Consider the following 19,783-nt stretch of genomic DNA (forward strand, 5'->3'; position numbering starts at 1 on the left):
CTGTACTAGAAGATGGAACACGGCTTTATCAGGATGATCCCAGAGGAAGAGGAGGTCCAGTCAAAGCAAAAGAGCAAAGGTCATAGCAACAGCTTTTTAGGATGTTCAAGGCCAAAGAATGATAACATGTGCCCATAATGAGTGTGTTCTGAGAACGTGAGCCAAAGCTTTGGCAGCAAACCATCCCCAGAGGGTCCTTCTCTACCCTGACAACACTCTTGTTCATTCCTCTCATCAAACAAGGGCGATTGTAGTGGGAAATCACTAGGCATCCCCCTTACAGTCTTGATTTGGTATTTCTGACTTCTTTTTGTTTCCTAATCTTAGAAAAAAATCCTTAAAGGGTACCCATTTTTATTCAGTTGATAATGTAAGAAGGACTACACTGACAAGTCAAATTCCCAAGACCTCAGTTCTTTAGGGATGGATTAAATAGTCGGTGTCATCACTTAAGGGTGTCGAAAACTGAAGCTTATATTTTCTGTTTTTATCTTTTAATTAATTTTGTTTTCCACAATTTATTTAAAGTCCCCTCATATGTCTTTCTATACATCTTATCTTGTTCATTATATATTTTTTTTATTCACTTGAAAGGTAGACAGAGCTCCTATCCACTGGTTCACCATACAAATGCCCACAATGGGTCAAACCAAAGCCGGTAGCCAGGAGCTCCATCTAGACCTCCATGCTGGTGGTGGGAATCCAATCACTTGAGCCATTACTTGCTGTCCCCCAGGGTACACATTCACAGGGACCAGAAGCAAGGTGGGACTTGCACCTCAGCACTCTGATCAGGGGTGCAGGCTTCCCAAGTGGCATCTTAATTGTTGTGGCCAAAGCTGGACCCCTGTGCTGTTTTTTTTTTTAAATTGTCTTTGAGAATAGATATTTTGATTTAGAGTAAGCTTAACATGGGCTGTGAAAACAGCTGTGTACTCTAGAGATTCTAGAAGTACTTGTGAAATTACTGTTTCTCTTAGACATAATTAGATTGAATTTCGTTACTAGGCTGCCATTTTGCTATTAAAGCTGTTTCTAGTATAATTTGTAAGAAGATATTCAACAGCTATAAAAGATACATGATTCTGTTTTACTACTCTAGACAGACTTTACCTTGCTGCTGCTTCTTCTCTTTTTTTCTTTCGTATATCACCTATTAATCTTTCTAAAATCTTAGCATCAATTTCAGATTTATTCTTCAAATATATTCTATTATATAAACATTTTCCTGAAATACAGATAAAGAGAATAATATTACTTTGAAAGTCTATAAAATAGCATGAAGTATATTTTGAAATTTAATAATAGAAATAATTTCTGTCTATATCCAAATATATTTTCCTTTAAGCGTTTATCTCAGTAGAGCCTGGCTTTTTGAAGATATTAATAGACCATTTTCAATTATTTTAAACAGTATAAATAACTAAAATATGAAAATATGTGGCATATTATATTCTTCCCTGGAAACTCTCATTTCAAATATATTTGCTTAAGAAACAAAGTAGTAGGACAATTAAAATTTAGCTCTGCTATCTTTCATACTTAATTTTTCCCACCCAATGTAAAAGACTAGTACATAGTCTTTGTCCTCAGTCTTTTTTTTTTTTTTTTGACAGGCAGAGTGGATAGTGAGAGAGAGAGAGAGACAGAGAGAAAGGTCTTCCTTTTTGCCATTGGTTCACTCTCCAATGGCCGCCGTGGCCAGCGCACTGAGGCTGATACATCACGCTGATCCGAAGCCAGGAGCCAGGTGCTTCTCCTGGTCTCCCATGCGGGTGCAGGGCCCAAGTACTTGGGCCATCCTCCTCTGCACTCCCGGGCCACAGCAGAGAGCTGGACTGGAAGAGGAGCAACCAGGACAGAATCCGGCGCCCTGACCGGGACTAGAACCCGGTGTGCTGGCGCCGCAGGCAGAGGATTAGCCTATTGAGCCGCGGCGCCGGCTATCCTCAGTCTTACCTGTATTTTTTTTTTTTATTAAACTTTTATTTAATGAATATAAATTTCCAAAGTACAGCTTATGGGTTACAATGGCTTCCCCCTCCCAAAACTTCCCTCCCACCCACAACCCTCCCCTTTCCCGCTCCCTCTCCCCTTCCAATCACATCACGATTCATTTTCAATTCTCTTTATATACAAAAGATCAGTTTAGTATATATTAGGTAACGATTTCAACAGTTTGCCCCCATATAGCAACACAAAGTGAAAAAAAAAAAAAAGAAAATACTGTTGGAGTACTAGTTATAGCATTAAATAAGAGTGTACAGCACATTAAAGGCAGAGATCCTACATAATATTTTTTTAAAAATTAATTAATTTTCTATGCCATTTCCAATTTAACACCAGGTTTTTTTTTTCATTTCCAATTATCTTTATATACAGAAGATCGATTCAGTATATAATTAGTAAAGATCTCATCAGTTTGTACCCACGCAGAAACCCAAAGTGTAAAAATACTGTTTCAGTACTAGTTATAGCATCACTGCACATTAGACAGCACATTAAGGACAGTATTCTTAGGTGTTTAAATTTTAACTGAAAAGTGATCCCTGTTAAATTTCAGAGTGGAAAAAGAGAGGGAGGAGATGCACAATTTGGGACATGCACAATCAGTCTTGCCCCAAATGATGGAGTTAGAAATGTGCCAGGGGATTCCAATACAATCCCATCAAGGTGGTATGTACCAATGCCATCTCACTAGTCCAAGTGACCAATTTCAGTTCACATTCGATGGCTTGGATAGGTCTAAGAAACAAAGGGATCACACAAACAAGACAAGTGTCTGCTAGTACTAACTGATAGAATCAAAAAGGGAGAGAAAGATCCAGCATGGGAAGTGGGATACACAGCAGACTCATAGAATGGCAGATGTCCTAAACAACACTCTGGCCTCAGAATCAGCCCTTAAGGCATTCGGATCTGGCTGAAGAGCCCATGAGAGTATTGTAGGCATGGAAAGCCAAGATACCATGGAAAAGAAAAAAAGAAGAAGACCTAAATGAAAGATCTCTGTTAGTGAGATCCCAGTGGAAAGAACGGGGCCATCAAAGAAGGAGGTACCTTTCTCTGAAGGGAGGAGAGAACTTCCACTTTGACTGTGACCCTATCGGAATAAGATCAAAGTCAGCGAACCCTAAAGGCTTCCATAGCCCTGGCAACTCATGACTAGAGCCTAGGGAGATTACTGACGCCATGAACAGGAGTGTCAAATTGTTAAGTCAGCAACAGGAGTCACTGTGTACTTACATCCCATGTGGGATCTGTCCTTAATGTGTTGTCTAATGTGCAGTGATGCTATAACTAGTACTGAAACAGTATTTTTACACTTTGGGTTTCTGCGTGGGTACAAACTGATGAGTCTTACCTGTATTTTAAAAAAGACTTATTGATTTATTTGAAAGAGAGAGAAGGGGAGAGAGGGGAGAAGGGGAGGGGAGGAGGAAGAGGGAGAGAGATCTTCCATCCACTGGTTCACTCCCCAAATGCCTCCAATAGCCAGGGCTGGACCAGGCTGAACTCAGGAGCCTGGAACGCCATGCTGGTCTTCCACATGGGTGGCCGGGGCCCAAGTTCTTAAGTCATCATTCACTGCCTTTCCAAGCATATTAACAGGAAGCTGGATGGGAAGCAGAGCAGCCAGAACTTGAACAAGCTTTTTTTTTTTTTTTTTTTTTTTTTACAGGCAGAGTGGACAGTGAGTGAACAAGCATTTTAATATGGATGCTGGTGTCATAAGCTATTGCTTAACCCGCTGTGTCACAAGGCCACCCCTGCCACCCCCAACACCTGCCCCTCCCCACCAAGTGTTATCTACTGTTCATTTAGAAATTAAAGCTGCAGGGGCTGGCACTGTGGTGTAGTGGGTAAAGCTGCCACCTGCAGTGCCGGCATCCCATATGGGCGCCTGTTTGAGTCCAAGCCGCTCCATTTCCAGTCCAGCTCTCTGCTATGGAAAGCAGTAGAAGATGGCCCAAATCCCTGGAGCCCTGCACCCATGTGGGAGACCCTGAAGAAGCTCCTGGCTCCTGGGCTCAAACTGGTTCAGCTCTGGCCTCTGTGGTCATTTGGGGAGTAAACCAGTGGATGAAGACCTCTCTCTCTTTATCTACCTCTGCCTCTCTGTAACTCTGCCATTCAAATAAATAAATAAATCCTTAAAAAAAGTTATAGCTGCCGACTGAGAAGAGATGTTAAATTCTCAGCTCCAATCACCAATTCTAGAGGCCTGCTGGAATGATCACGTTATCCCTGGCCACCTCCTCAGTTGTGTACCTGCAGTGACTGCTGGGCTGGTACTTATATCCGGGGAAGGTGAAGAGTTTTCTTTTATATATACATCAACCAAAAATATTATCAGCAATAAAAACTTCACTTTCAAATTTATGAGATAAATATTTACCAACCGTTGTTTTCGAAATCCGATAAATAGACGATCAAATCTGGTACCAGTCCTCTCTCTGCTAAGACTAGCCACAGTTCTTTTGCAATAGGGCAGTTGTCCAGGATCCATCCTCCATACTTTGGGGCACCAGGAAATCTATTCTGATTTTCCTCCATTACCTGTGAAAGATTGCACCCAAATATTACCACCATAATTTGCCAAGTCAAGGCTGTTACTTCAATGTGTCATTTTTGTAGATCTTAAATATCTTTTGAGTTCTTCTGACTTCAGAAGGAAAAAAACCCTGAATAAGTTAATTAAAAAAGATTTTAAAGCAATAAAATTGTTATGTTTTAAAAGTTAAGAAGGGAAGAAAGGGCTTTATCAAATAAACATAACAGTACATTGCTGCTATATGTTATTTGGTATCACAGAATGTACAGCTTGATTCAGCAGGTCTGGGATGAGGGTCTCAGAGCCTGCTAACAGGCTCCCAGGAGATGATGGTCCATGGACCACTCTGAGTGGCAAGGTTATCTTTTGAGGGATAACATCCTTCAGTTTCCTTTTGCTTTTCATTTCTCAGTGTGAGAACTAAAAGAAAGTGAGAAGGTTACCAATAGTGGGAGGGAACGGGGTCTAAATGAATCTCGCAGGTGCTTAGTTCTGAACCCTTGTCCACTTTCCTAAAGCAAAAGCTTCAACACCCATCAGGATACTAGTAATGTGGATCTGCATACACCAATTCTGAGGGCTTTAAACCAATTCCCATGCCACCGGGTGATCACAGAATATTAGAAGTTAAAGGGGAAGAGATGTCAAGAGGGCCGGTATTTGTGCAACTCTCTGGCCTATGCAGAATTTAAGCTTGCATTGAGATTTTTATTAAAACTGCATCAAGGCTGGCGCCATGGCTCAATAGGCTAATCCTCCGCCTAGCGGCGCCAGCACCCCAGGTTCTAGTCCTATTCGGGGCACTGGATTCTGTCCCGGTTGCTCCTCTTCAAGTCCAGCTCTCTGCTATGGCCCAGAAGTGCAGTGGAGGATGGCCCAAGTGCTTGGGCCCTGCACCCGCATGGAAGACCAGGAGAAGCACCTGGCTCCTGGCTTCGGATCAGTGTGGTGCGCCGGTCGCAGCGCGCTGGCCACAGCGGCCATTGGAGGGTGAACCAACGGTAAAGGAAGACCTTTCTCTCTCTCTCTCTCTCTCTCTCTCTCTCACTGTCCACTCTGCCTGTCAAAAAAACAAACAAAAACAAACAAACAAACAAACAAAACTGCATCAAATCTATAATATAAGTTGAGAGAGACATAAGAGCAAGATTTTACCTTAACATACATGAAATTGTTATGTCCCTATTTGACACCTGCTTATGTTTGTATATAAGCAGAGTAGTTTTGGGATGGGCATTTGGCATAGTGGTCAACATGCTGCTCGAGACAACCACGTCTTGCATCAATCAGAGTGCCTGGGTTCAAGACCCAGCTCTGCTTCTGAGTCCAGCTTCCTGTGAATACACACCCTGGACAGCAGCAGATGATGGCTCAGGTGTGTGGGTCCCCGCCGCCCATGTGGGAGACCTGGATGGAGTTCCTGGCTCCTGACTTTGGCCTGGCCCAGTTCAGATTGTTGTGGGCATTTAGGAAGTGACCCAGCAGATGGGAGATCTGTGTCTGTCTCACTGCTTTTCAAACAAAAACTTAAAAACAAAGCTTAACAAGCAGTTTTATTCTTACAGATCCCTTATCTTGACTTCAGGCTAGTATCAGTAATGTTACATTTATGTTCCGGTCATGTATGGATTTTTCACTTCTTTGATTGCCTTACTTCTGAACATGCCTATTGGCTTTTATTGTTTTTTAGATTATTTTCTTGGCTATTAGTAGAACAAACAGTACCAACTGCAAAAATGAGTACATTTCTTCTCTTTTCCAGTAGTTATTCCTCTTATTTATGTTTCAAGGCATTTTGGGTGGCTAAAATTTCCATGAGTCAATAAAGATGGGTGTGACAGGAACATTACAGTCTTGTTTGTGAGCATTATAAATTCTGTAGCCCTAGGAGGGACCTTCTTAATCATGTTTAAAAAGTATTCTGCTATACTTCTTGTGGCCAGGTAATTTACTGAGATATTCATGTTTGTTCTTGCTGTATTTTTCCTTCTTCATTATAAGAGTGGAGCCAGGTTGGGACCAGTGCCCTGGCGCAGGTTAATCCTCTGCCTGTGGCGCTGGCATCCCATATGGGCACCGGTTCTAGTCCCCGTTGCTCCTCTTCCAGTCCAGCTCTCTGCTGTGGACCGGGAAAGCAGTGGAGGATGGCCCAAGTGCTTGGGCCCTGCACCCACATGGGAGACCAGGAAGAGGCACCTGGCTCCTGGCTTTCGACAGGCACAGCTCTGGCCATTGCAGCCATTTGGGGGGTGAACCAATGGACAGAGACCTTTCTCTCTGTCTCTCCCTCTCACTGTTTGTAACTCTACCTCTCAAATAAATAAATTTAAAAAAATTTTTTTAAAGAAAAGAATGGAGCCAGGCTCTCTGGGAGAAGCTTGTGGGGCAGAGATGAATGCGGAAGTCATCTTCCAGCTTTAATTCACCCCAAATGACACTGCTGCAGATGGAAAGATGGGAAAGAGAGAAAGATTGGCATGCTGGACAAGACAAAACCAACAGTATGGACCCAGCCCATGGCTTCAGCAAAACAGGCGGCTGGGAGGCGAGGTGCTGGGGTCACTGGCACAGCTCGAGCTGCTCTGGTCCAGGAAAATTCAAAGCTGAGGGGAGGGGCATGGTCTGGGGGCACTGGAGGGTGCCAGGTTTGGGTGTAGCAGCGGCAACAGCTTCCATTTAGGAATCTCTGGAGGGTGACTCCACAGTTGGAAAAGGCCAGGGTGTGAGGCCAAGAAGAGGGAAGGTGAGACTTCGTGGAGATTCTGGGGACAGAGTGGCAGGGACGAGAGCCACAGGAAGCCCATACATGCGGTATGTGCCCAGCTCAGCTGACAACAGAGTCACGGACTGGGCTCCCAAGTGCTTGTCCAGCTGAGAGTAAAGTGGTTCTTTCCTTTCACATCCTCAGAGGAGGGGTGAGGGAGAGAAAATACCTTATAAAAATGATATATTTTTATACATTAGTTATCCTCTATCATTTTGTGATTTTTAATTTCGCATTTTTTTTTTCTGCAGTGAAAAATGCCATTTCTCATTTCTGTATTCTGTTTTTTTTTTGACAGGCAGAGTGGACAGTGAAAGAGAGGCAGAAAGGTCTTCCTTTTCCATTGGTTCACCCTCCAATGGCCGCTACAGCCTGCGTGCTGTGGCCGGCGTGCTGTGCCGATCTGAAGCCAGGAGCCAGGTGCTTCTCCTGGTCTCCCATGCGGGTGCAGGGCCCAAGCACTTGGGCCATCCTCCTCTGTACTCCTGGGCCATAGCAGAGAGCTGGCCTGGAAGAAGGGCAACCGGGACAGAATCCGGCGCCCCGACCGGGACTAGAACCCGGTGTGCCAGCGCTGCTAGGCGGAGGATTAGCCTAGTGAGCCGCGGTGCCAACCTATTCTGTTATTTTATATTTACTCATATTTTGTTACTTGTGAATAGGTAGAGAAGGTTGAGATGATAGAAGACAAGGAGACTGATGATAGATACACAGAGAACTTGATAAGATGGGAGAGAGAGGAGACGAGACTGAGGGAGTCAGAGGAAGTAAGCCAAGACTCAGAGGTGTGGGAGGCACGGGGAGACACGACTGTGCCAAGTACACAGATAGGCTAGTACTTCAAAACCTGTGTGGGAAGAATGGAATTAGAAGATAATCTGATTTGGGTATAGCCATTTTTTGAAATCTACTAGTTGTTTTTCATAATAGGCATTTTCCGTGAGCTCTTTGAAGACTCTGCATATGCATGGATTTCATATTTTCTTTCATACCCAAAACGAACATCTTTTCATTCTGTCTTTCAGACATCTTTTGAAGCCCCTCATACAAGGGCAGAAACAGACAAGAGCAGAGACGCAGAGCTGTTAGGGAGCAAGCCGTCAATGTAGGAGCTCTCCTGAGCCAGTGTGCAGGGCAGCGGGAGTGGGTGCAGCTGCTGCTGACAAGGGTGCCCAGGGCCCCTCCCGTGTGCCTCCTGTGTGATCCATAGCTAGGTCACGGCAGCAGCCATGGTTTGTCATAGGAAAAAATACCTTCGCATCTCCATGACAAGGGAGTGACTCTTCCTTTGGTAGAAATGAGAATTATCATTGTTTCTGTATTTTTAAGGGTTTAAAATATTTTTAAAAGATTTATTTATTTACTTGAAAGTCAGAGTTACACAGAGAGAAGAAAGGCAGAGAGAGAGAGAGAGAGAGAGAGAGAGGTCTTCCATCCCATGGTTCACTCTCCAGTTGGCCTCAATGGCCAGAGCTGTGCCGATCTGAAGCCAGGAGCCAGGAGCTTCCTCTGGGTTTCCCACGTGGGTGCAGGGGCCCAAGGACTTGGGCCATTTTCTACTGCTTTCCCAGGCCATAGCAGAGAGCTGGATCGGAAGTGGAGCAGTTGGGTCTTGAACCAGCACCCATATGGGATGCCAGCGCTTCAGGCCAGGGTGTTAACCCACTGCGCCACAGCGCCGGCCCCTAGGGTTTAAATATTTTAAAACTATAATTCTAAAAGATTAAGTTACAGATGTAACTTCAGAATCCTCCTTAACCCAGCACTTCAGGGATCCATGATTCCACTGATCAATTAGCGAGTGAAATAAAAGCTATCTCCTTTATGCTGTAATAGCCCGAGTTTTGGCCTGCCCCTCCGCTTCCCGTTTGCCCTATGATCCTTCCTCTGCCATCCCCTGCCCTCATCAGAGGCCAAGCCCGTGGGGCTGCCTAATCTTGGACTTGAGCCTTCAACACTGGGAGCTAAATAAACCTTTATTCTTCACAAGGTTAATTGCCTTGGGTATTTTGCTGTGGTGATAAAATGCTAATACACCCATGTGATCAACAGGTTCTGGAAGGCAAGGGCTGTGTTTAATCAATCTTCAGGAGCCTATTATTTAACACAGTTCAGGGCAAAAAGGAGGGGCTTGTGGTGTTTCTGAAGGAACCAACTGATGACAGAATGACCTGCAGAGTGCAAAAGTTGCTAGGTCCCGATGGGAAACTCAGAGGGAGCCTTGGAAACCCGAGGCTCAGGGAGGATAGAGGAGGCCCGGCCTGAGGAAGTCCGCCAGCGCTCACATACTAGTGTTTTCCCTCTTACATGATGCAAATCACAGAGCAACACAGAAGCTCATTCAGAGTCCATGGCTGATCCATTCCTGGACTTGTGCCCTGAATGCTTACCTCAGAGCTCTGCCCGAAACAGTACCACACCGACATGGCGCCATCACCAAAAGACCAGCCTTGTGCCGTGCCGCTAGTGGGACCTAGCATTTGAGGCCTTCCTGTTCCTCTGGGACAGGAAAATCTCTAGTACGTCCTCTTATCTCCCCCTTGAACACACGTTCCCGGTGACTGGGTGAAATTAATTAGCTGTGGAGCAAAATGTGCCCCCATCCATGACTCATGGATGACATATCTGACTTTGGTTCTGGCTTCACAAATGCTCTCTTTTACCAATGGAACTGAATCACAGGCAACAGAAGTTAATGGATGAACTTCAAAGCTATGAAATTATATAACACAATTTTGTTGATAACTGAAAACTTAAAGAACATCAGCAATTGTTCACTGGACTATTTCATACATAAGCATGTGGACTACAAAATGTGTGTGAATTTTAAGGCTATACATTTCAATACTGTAAGATAAGACTACAATAATTATATATACAATAGATTAATATTTTGTTAGTTATAGTTATGTCAATGACAGAAATTAGCAGGTTGGACTTTTTTTCTTACCTCCCTGAGGACTTCCTCCAAGATTTCAGCATGTTTTTCATAAGGCTGTTCAAAGTTCAAGTCTTTAGTTGTTTTTATAGTCTCCTCAAGTATGGCAATAACTGCTGGATGATTAGCAGTGACTTCTACTGAATCTTCTACTGGGGCTAAAGCAAATCAAGTTAATAAATAAATGCCATTTACACTTTGATTGGACAATACTATTTGCAGTAAGACATGACTGTCAGTTCCTGAGCTAAGAAAGATTATCTTTTTGGTACTGCAACACAGGCTATCGAAAGTGGAACTAAGCCCAGAGAGGGGAAATGTTAAGTTGGGCACCACGGAATCACAAATCAGGACAGTGATTTAAAGGCAGTGCATCAGAGAGTGATAGAGGAAGTCACATCACAGTGGACACCTAGATTGGGCATGGTAAATCTTTTTTTTTAATCAGAGGGGAGGTTTGTTCTGCTCTGTTGGCATAGTCTCATGCTCATGTAGTCTCTCCTTTGAGACCAGTGCCTGGTTGGTAGCCTCAGTGGGTACAATATTTGTCTGCACTGCCACAGGAACCACCAGGATCTGTGCAGCCCTTGGTGTGAGCATGGATTCCAGAGCAACGACCCTCACCAGGGAATCAGGGAGCCCATAGTGTGTGGAGGCACCCATAGTGATTGCCCAAAGTCCCAGCCACACCCTGGGTCCTCCCACACAGCCACAATGTTTTCACAGTCCTGGCGCACAAGCCTCCCACAGTCATGAGCACCCAGCCCCCTGACAGTTCTCCCAGTAAGACTTGGGTGTCTCCACTCAGCTAGTTGCTGGGTATGCAGATACAAGCTGGTGCAGCTTTTACTTATGTCCAAAATGGTGCCCGCCCTCTCTCTGCCTATTACAGGGTGCAGGTGCCGGGTGGCTGGGAAGACAGAAACGTGCCTCCTTTTTTTTTCTCCTCTAGTTGGGCTGGTACCCTGTCCCCTATGGGGCTCCAAGCCAGAATCCTACCAGGCTCTTCCTGCAGCTTTATTGCCAATGGCTTGGGCCGCTGCAGTCTGGTCTCACCTCACTCTCCAAAGCTGGTGCTGAGGTGCTCAGCTGCTGGGGTCCTGAGTTGTGCATGTCCACACCCTCCACTTCGGTCCAGTGTCCCTTGAATTTGTGTGGACTTTGCTCTGCTGTTTTCTCCCTAACTCTTCTCTGAGATGCACTCTCTCCACTTTCTTTTAAACTACCTTCTCTTAGACTCGAGCAACTTTCCTTATAGCCTGGATGGTCAAAAAAATGCAAACATATTTTTTCCTCCAAGTCTTTCTGTCATTTCTCTAAGGGAGTTAATTCAGCAGGGTAGGGTACCAGTGTTTGTCCCTTATTTTCCCCCCCTCTTCCTGAAATGATGGTTGAAGCTCCAGGAGCCATCTTGTGAATTTCTATGGTAGTCACATGCCAGGGATGGCAAAGCAGAAAGATAGTTTTCCTGTATTCCTAATATTTTTCCACTAAAATGATAAATCATGCACCACCTCTTCTGTGTTCCTATACATCAACCTATTCATAATAGGGCAGCCTTTAAGATAAAGTTGAATACTGATACTTTATACAAAAACACTCCCCAAATTTCTCCTTCTAAATTCTGAAGGTGCTACCTGTGCTTTTCAGAACCACAAAGTGCCCAAATATTAATTTACCTTTGTCTGAATATGTCTTCAGATCTTGAGAACTCCTTTTAAATGTGGATGTTTCACTGATATCTTTTTCATCTGTGGATAAAACATTGTTAATATCTAAAGAACATTAAAGAAAAATGCAGGTGCATTTCCAAGGAATAGTGTAGTAGGGGCCCAGGGACCCAGGACTCACATTCCCCATTTTTAATTAACATAAAAACCAATAATATTCAAATAGGTAAACATATCTATTAGCAAGGGGAAAGTAAAGATAGAAACTTAAGCTGTAATAAAACCAGGAGTAATTCCAGTTTAATATGATGCCAGTGGATCCAAAGGGAAAAACATCGACAGTGCTCTTCCTAAGAATGCCAGCAGTTTCCTGACCCCAGGAGGTAAAGACTGCAGGGTAGGGTGGCTGCCTTGTCACTCACGTGTGCTGGCAATCCTTGTAACACTCCAGCAGTGGGGAAAGGCACTGATGAGTGCTTCCCACTTGGACTGCCTCCCTCAGTGAGGAAACAGTCTTGGGGAGGGTCCCTCTTTGTGGGTTAGTGCTGGCAACTCCATGGTGGCAGAGAGTGGACTCCCAGCTGCCACTTATTGGCCAACATTTTAATGCACAGGGTTGTGGTCCTTTGGAAGGTTTCAGGTGTTGTGTTGGGGGAGGAGGGGAGACATCTGTGAGCTGCTGACAATGTCCTGTTCACCTGCTAGGCTTGAAATAAACAGCAGGCAAAATCTGTCTAACTTGGTAGGAGGAACTGAACAAAACATTAGATCTACATTCTAAACAAATAAATTACAGATGCATGTACAAATGGATATAAAAAGGGTGGATTAATTTGAAGAACAGATTTAAGAATGTATGTGTGTCAATGTGTTTGTGTGAGAAATTTCTCTTTTTTTCTTGGTTACTCTTCCTTGCTTTATTTTTTCATGGCAGATATCACATTCTAATACCCTACATGCTTTATTTTATTTTATTTATTTCCTATCTCTCCCTTCTTGAATATAAGCTCGATCATGACAGATATTTTGATTTCTTTTGTCAAGAAAAGTAGTCAGAACAGTTTAGGTATTTAATAAATATGTTTTGGATGAATTAATTCTTAAAGTTTCTTGTTCCAAACAAATAGATGAGGTAATATTTGACAAATATGGTTGAGAATTTACTTAGTGTAAAAAGTTGCTTAAGTTGAATCTCAAAATGTTAAGTAGGATCTGTAGGCTTGAAAGGTCAATCACTCATATTGATGATGTACTGTTTTTAATTATTCTTAGCTTAAGAGAGAGCAATGTCCTATTCCTACTTAAAAAGTAATATTCCTTTAACATCAAATATGAGGCATGGAGAAATTAGGTCTGTATCTACATATGACTAGATTCAGGTAGCCTTTTTTTAAACAATATAATACTAACTTATCAAAGAGTTATCCATAATGCTAAATGGCTAATGCTAATTGGTGATTAGAAATTCTAAATAACTGATACTTAATAACTAAGTACACTGATATAATTTGCCTTCTGGCAATAATCAGATGTTTCAGTGACAAAGTACCAATAAAATTCTCTTAACATATTTCTATCATTTTGTCACACTGTCAACTGGAATCCAATTTTGTGATAATGTGTTTGATAGACCTAGAAGAAATTTCTGGTTGAGAGGAAGACGTTTTTAAATTTTATTATTATTTTTTATTTGACAGGTAAAGTTATAGACAGAGAGAGAGAGAGACAGAGAGAAAGGTCTTCCTTCCGTTGGTTCACTCCCCAAATGGCCACTATGGCTGGTGCTGCACTGATCTGAAGCCAGGAGCCAGGGAAGACTTTTCAAGAAGAAAAACTGGCTGGCGCCGCGGCTCGATAGGCTAATCCTCCACCTGCGGCACCAGCACCCCAGGTTCTAGTCCCAGTCGGGGGCGCTGGATTCTGTCCCAGTTGCCCCTCTTCCAGTCCAGCTCTCTGCTATGGCCCAGGAGTGCAGTGGAGGATGGCCCAAGTCCTTGGGCCCTGCACCTGCATGGGAGACCAGGAGAAACACCTGGCTCCTGGCTTTGGATCAGCACGTCTCTCCGTCTCTCTCTCTCACTGTCCACTTTGCCTATCAAAAAATAAAAAATAAAAAATAAAAAAAAGAAGAAAAACTACCCAATTTGGAAAAAAATCAAAAGTAATAGACTAAACTGGAAAGTTTATACAGAGAACATATAGTTGATACAACACAGAAAATTTGGCCAAAGACAAAAAATGGTCAACAAATAGTAAAAGAAGACATGTAAATGGTTAACAAATGGTAAAATAGTAAACTTCAGAAGTAAAAATTATACTAACATTGAGAAAGAGCAAACACTGGTATGTGATCTGTACGCTAGTGAGAGGAACATAATTTGGAACAACCTTTAAAGAGTCATCATCTCTACTAAAGAGAGGTAGTTGAAAAATAGGACAAAGGTCTTGTTGCTATGCCTTTACAGTGGACACATGTAACTGTCTGTCCACCAAGATTACAGACCTTAGGAGGTCAAAGGTCCTCAAGTATAGCCAAACCACTTGAATCACAGCAGCCTTGATATCATGATGTGGCTGCAACAACTTTCATATGGAACCACTGACTCTTGTGTATCACCTCATATCCACTAATCTGGTAATTTCACATAGTTCAATGCAGACAAACTTTATATAAAAATTCACTGGAGTATTATTTGTAGTAGCAAAAAAAGATAAATAACTTAAATTTCTAGCATAAAGAACTGCTTAAATCTACTATCTAACAACAGGGAAATTGGACAATAATTTAAAATGAGGGTTAAAGTATTTCTAATTAAGTAATGCAATTATGCTACATCATAAGTCAAAAAGGTAAAAATAGGTGGGCATTTGGCCTAGACGTTAGGATGCTGGTTAATATTCCTGCACCTCACATTGGAGTGCTCGGGTTCAACTCCTGATTTCAGCTTCCTTCTAATGTGCACCCTGGGAGGCACTGGTGATGGCTCAGTTAACTGGGTTCCTGCCACCCATGTGGGAAACTTGGACTGAGTTCCTAGTAGGCATTTGGGGGAGTGAACCAGCAGATGGGGTTGCTCTCTCCCTGTCTTAGTTAAAAAAAAAAAAAAAAAGGTAAAACTAGTTTAAATTATAGCTATTATGTAATGTTACATTACATATAGCAAAGGGGTCTTCAAAAAATTCATGGAAAATGCACATTATGGAAAAACTATGCATGGATGTCAACATTTTTTGCACCAAAATCAACATCTTTTAATTCTATTTTCCCTGATACCCTAGTATAGTTACAATTATGTAATGTAATACTGTATGGTCTTAATTATGTTAACTTACAAATAGAAAAATTTTGCAAAGATTTTAAAGAGCACAATACATAAATGACAAAATTTCAGTTAAAATTATATATTCATGATCTGATTCTAATAAATTAAAGGAAGAAGAGAGCTTTTAAGAAGGTATCTCTAATTACATGATAATGATTGTGTCACACTTAGAAACAGACAAAAGGATTTCTTTGGGCTCTGCTTGTATTTGACTCCCTGTTTTCTATATTCTGTTCTTTAGTATATCTATTTCTGTTCCATAGGACTTCAATTTACTTTTTATTTTTAAACAGTTTTATGTATTTATTTTCTTGAGAGACAGAGAGTTCTTATCTGCTGGTCACTCCCTTGCAAAGGCCAGGGCAGGGTGGGACCTAAGCCAGGAGCTGGAACTCAATCCAGGGCCGCCATGTGGGTGGCAGAATTTCAAGTTCTTGTGCCATCATCTGTTACCTCCCAGAGTCTGCACTAGAAGGAAGCTGGAATCAGGAGTTGAGATAAACCCAGGGACTGGTAATCCAGTGTGGGATACTGTATCCCAACTGACGGCTTCACTGCTAGGCCAAATGCCCACTCCCCACTCCCATAGCTGTTCAGTTTAGTGGAAAACCAGATCTGCAAGCACGATGCTAGCAATGCATTTTGTCACCGTCTTCATCAATATTCGCACCTTGGTCATCGAGGATATTTTCTGACTTCGTTTTGGCTTCTTCAGCTTCCTCTAAAAGGCTATCATGAATGGAAGCTGCAGTAAAAGAAGACTATACTTTACCAACTGATCTTTCTGGATTAGGAAAGCTCTGGCCAACACCTCTAGCAACATAGTTCTTCACCTTCTTCACCGAACGAGGAATGCAATTCTGAAAACTCTTCCAACTCTTTTCTTCCAAAGTGTTTTTGAAATTCTCTTAAAGTTGTCTCAGCTGAAAGAGAGTAATCGCCATGTTAGAAAGAGGTAGCTGGGGGATATGGAGATGGGTCTAGTGATTTAAAAGTTACTGCTTCAAAGTCAGAGACCTGGGTTTGAGTTCTGTCACTTAAGAGCTGTGTGACTTCGGGAAATCCCTTGATCTCTGTGTCTCAGTTTTAATGAAGATCATTAGACTCAAAGCATTGCTGCAAGGATTATACATGGTCAGGGATGTCAACATCTAGCTTGGAAACTGGTGGGCACACAGGAAGCCTGCACCATCTTAGCTCCCATCTTCTGAATTGTGCGACTTTTTTCTGTTAAAAATCTCTAAATTCTCCTCTGACGAATTTTCCTTAAAAATACATTGAGTTAAATTCAATAGCCAAAAATTCCAATATTTTAAATTTTAAGAAAGGTGAACCCTGTTACTGTCAGATTTAGAATCATCATGGAATTTTGAGAAAAAAAAAAAAAAAAAAAAAAAAAAGCAAGAGGCTTTTAGTTTGGACTGTATGGAAGACAGCATCTATTTCTACGTTCCTATGGGAAAAGGCAATTTGCAGAACTCCAAAATCTACAAATTCGTGACATAAGCTGATGTGAGAGGAATGACCATGGGTTGCGAGACACATTACAGGCCAGTGTTCCTCCTCTCAGAGCCAGGCCAGCTTCCCCGGTTGAGCCAGCTCTCAGTCAAATGTCCTCTCTTTGGAGCCATCTTTCCTGATCATCCCAATACTTGGCATCTCTACTCTCATCACTGTCAGCCTCACTATCAAGTTACAGCTTTTATAACTATTCATGTGGCTTCCACCCAGTCCTCTATTGAAATGTGAGCACCACTAGCACGGGGCTTCACATGTCTCGATCGTTTCTGCACTCCTACTGTGTAAAATCATACAAAGCATGTGCTCAAGATCTATTGAATGCATTCATGAATTCGTTTGGTTCGGTCTTAAGTAGGCTGAATCACAAGCCATCGTGGTAGACTGAGCTAATTTCTTCAGTTTCACTTTGTAAGTTGCCTGTAATTTTAAAATTTTTGATTTTCACTTTGAAGACATACTAAAATATATTTTACATTCTAGATCACACACACACACACACACACAGAGAGAGAGAGAGAGAGAGAGAGAGAGAGAATGAATTTTTTCCATCTACTGGTTTACTTCCCACACACAACAGCTGGGCTGATTCTAATATGAGATGAGGGTGCCTCAAATTAACCAGCTGTACCACAATTCCCACCCCAGTTTTTTTGTTGTTAGTTTTTGTAGTTTCATGTGTACCAAGATGGATTCTTTTACTTGTTTATAGGCTAATGAGAAAGAAGAGGGGGCAGATTTCTCAGGCAAATAAAGTACTCTTGTCTAGTACCCTTTACCATGTAGGAAGAGATACTTTCCTTGTTACTTATAAAGTTCTGAGCACAGAAAATGGTGGGAAAATTTCCAATTTGGGTAAAAATTAAAAAAAATACTGATAGAAAAATCTAACAAATAGAACACACACACACATAAAAGAAAACTATGAATGAATCACACTTATAAATGAAGGGAGAGTGTAAATCAGAAGCAAAAGTAAAAAAACAAACCTTATAAAATAATACTCCAGGGGTTGGCATTTAATCTAGCGGTTAAGAAGCCAGTAAGGATGCACACTTCTCAAAATGGATTGCCTGGGTTTGATTCCAGGCTCCAGCTTCTGACCAGCTTCCTGCTAATGTGGACCCTGGGAGGCAGTGGTGGTGCTGACTCAGGTAACTGGGTTCCAGCACTCATTCGGGAGACCTGGATTGCATTCCCAGTCCCCAGCTTTGGCCCTTACCAAGGGCCACTGCAGACATTTAGGGAGTGACCCAGTGGGTGGGAACTCTGTGGTTTTTTTCTCTGTGTCTCTCCACCTCTCAAATAAACAGTAAAATTAAAAAACCAAAAATAATGAAAAAATACACCATGACCAAAAAAGATTTATTTCATAAATATAAAAATGATTTAATGTTAGAAAATACATCAGTATAATAAGTAAGTCAAAAGATTAAAAAGTTTATGATTATCTTCAATAGATTCTGAAAAGGCATTTGATAATTTTATGCAGTAATCCAAGATCAAAATATTCAATAATTTTATATAGCAAAATTGGCAAGGATCCATTTAAATAGGTTCACTACCACTATCACTATTTGACATCATAATAGTACTACCAGTCTACATAATTATTCAAGAAAGGATACAAGCACAAAAATTGGAAAAAGAAGTTGATACTATGCTTTTTTTCAAATGCTGTGATTGACTAGAAAAATCCCAGAGAACCAATTAATAGCATTCTGTAAGAATTAGGAAGCAAGTTTAATGAGGTGGATAGTTGCAGATAAATATATAAAAATCAAATAGCCTATCAATATACTGGTAATTACTACTTAGACAATGTTACAGTAAAATGATGCTATTTGACAATAACTGAATGACAAAATATCTTGGAGCAAACTTATTAATAAAAACATGGAAAATTTGTGAAGAGAGCTACAAAATGTTATGGAAAGATACAGAAACAGACCAAAGGGTTGAAGGGAGCTCTGATTTAATATTACAGGTGAAAATTCTTCCTACCTTATCGTATAATAACACAATCCTCCCAATGAGTTTTGTTGTAGTACATGACAAAATTATAAAAGCTTCCTAATATCTAATACAGTTCCTGGCCCACACAAGCACTCATTTTATGGAATAAATGAAAAGAATAAAAAGAGAAAAAATTATAAAACAAGCTATTTTCAGGAGTAATTTATATTACTAGCTTTAAAAAGTATCATAAAACTTTGATAATTATATTCTACATTAAAGTGAATAACACAAATACAGAGAAGGTCATTAGAATACAAAGCTCGGAAGCTTATACACATACACACACACACACATGCATGCACAAATATGCACCCTCAATTTAATATCAAGATAAAGTTGGCATTTCAAGTCTACAGTAAAATTATGGATAATCTGGTTGCTTGTTACTTGTAACACTTGCACATCATTTAGAAAAAAATGGATTATGATACCTATCTAACACAAAATGTAGTACAGTGATAATCTTAATTAGAAAAAACACTATTTTAAAATGAATGTATGTAATTTTGCATATACCACAGGACTGCCATTAATCATTACAAAATGAATAGAAAAAAAGACAGAGGTGGAGAAATTAATCCCACTCTTAGCTATGGATAGTTGGATTTAACTGTTCACCCAAACTTCACACATTTTTAAAAGATGGCTCACCTTGAATTTTAGCTTGTAGTTCTGCTAGAAGTCTTTCTTTTACAGTTCTAATAGCTGCTTCGGTGGCTTCAGTAATCGTATTTTCTATTAACATCTCACGGGCTTTTTCAAAACGTGGTTGAACAAGTGTGCTATAGTCAACTACCTACAAAGAACATTTGAGAAAGTCAACATAAGCACATGGTACTGTGAATGTTAAACACATTCTCTGTCTCATACTCTCTTCCAAAAATATTAACACTGTCTGAAGTGCCTTTAGAGTTACATTCAGAACTCAAGGATTGATTCCAAGATGGTGGAATGTACTTTGCTAAGCTAAATAGTTAAAAAAAAAAAAAAGTAGGA

General features: G+C 41.3%; 1 protein-coding gene and 1 non-coding gene across 3 annotated transcripts in view; both read right to left on the bottom strand.

Annotated features, from left to right (window-relative positions):
• AK9 (adenylate kinase 9) overlaps nucleotides 1–19,783 on the bottom strand; it is a 150,602-nt gene that overhangs the window by 65,124 nt on the left and 65,695 nt on the right. Inside the window, exons 13-19 of one of the 2 annotated variants that reach the window (XM_062187650.1) lie at nucleotides 19,439–19,583; nucleotides 16,084–16,173; nucleotides 15,900–15,995; nucleotides 11,937–12,008; nucleotides 10,270–10,415; nucleotides 4,404–4,560; nucleotides 1,114–1,228 (exon numbers count right to left, since the gene is read on the bottom strand). In XM_062187650.1, the coding sequence (XP_062043634.1) occupies nucleotides 1,114–1,228; nucleotides 4,404–4,560; nucleotides 10,270–10,415; nucleotides 11,937–12,008; nucleotides 15,900–15,995; nucleotides 16,084–16,173; nucleotides 19,439–19,583 (821 nt within the window). The remainder of the gene's footprint in view (nucleotides 1–1,113; nucleotides 1,229–4,403; nucleotides 4,561–10,269; nucleotides 10,416–11,936; nucleotides 12,009–15,899; nucleotides 15,996–16,083; nucleotides 16,174–19,438; nucleotides 19,584–19,783) is intronic. The other variant, XM_062187651.1, reaches the window with a different exon arrangement.
• LOC133757274 (small nucleolar RNA U85) lies at nucleotides 14,222–14,502 on the bottom strand. The gene has a single exon (XR_009865645.1). It is a non-coding gene; the product is annotated as a small nucleolar RNA U85 (small nucleolar RNA).

This window comes from Lepus europaeus, chromosome 3 (assembly GCF_033115175.1).
Source record: "Lepus europaeus isolate LE1 chromosome 3, mLepTim1.pri, whole genome shotgun sequence".
Lineage (NCBI taxonomy): Eukaryota > Metazoa > Chordata > Mammalia > Lagomorpha > Leporidae > Lepus > Lepus europaeus.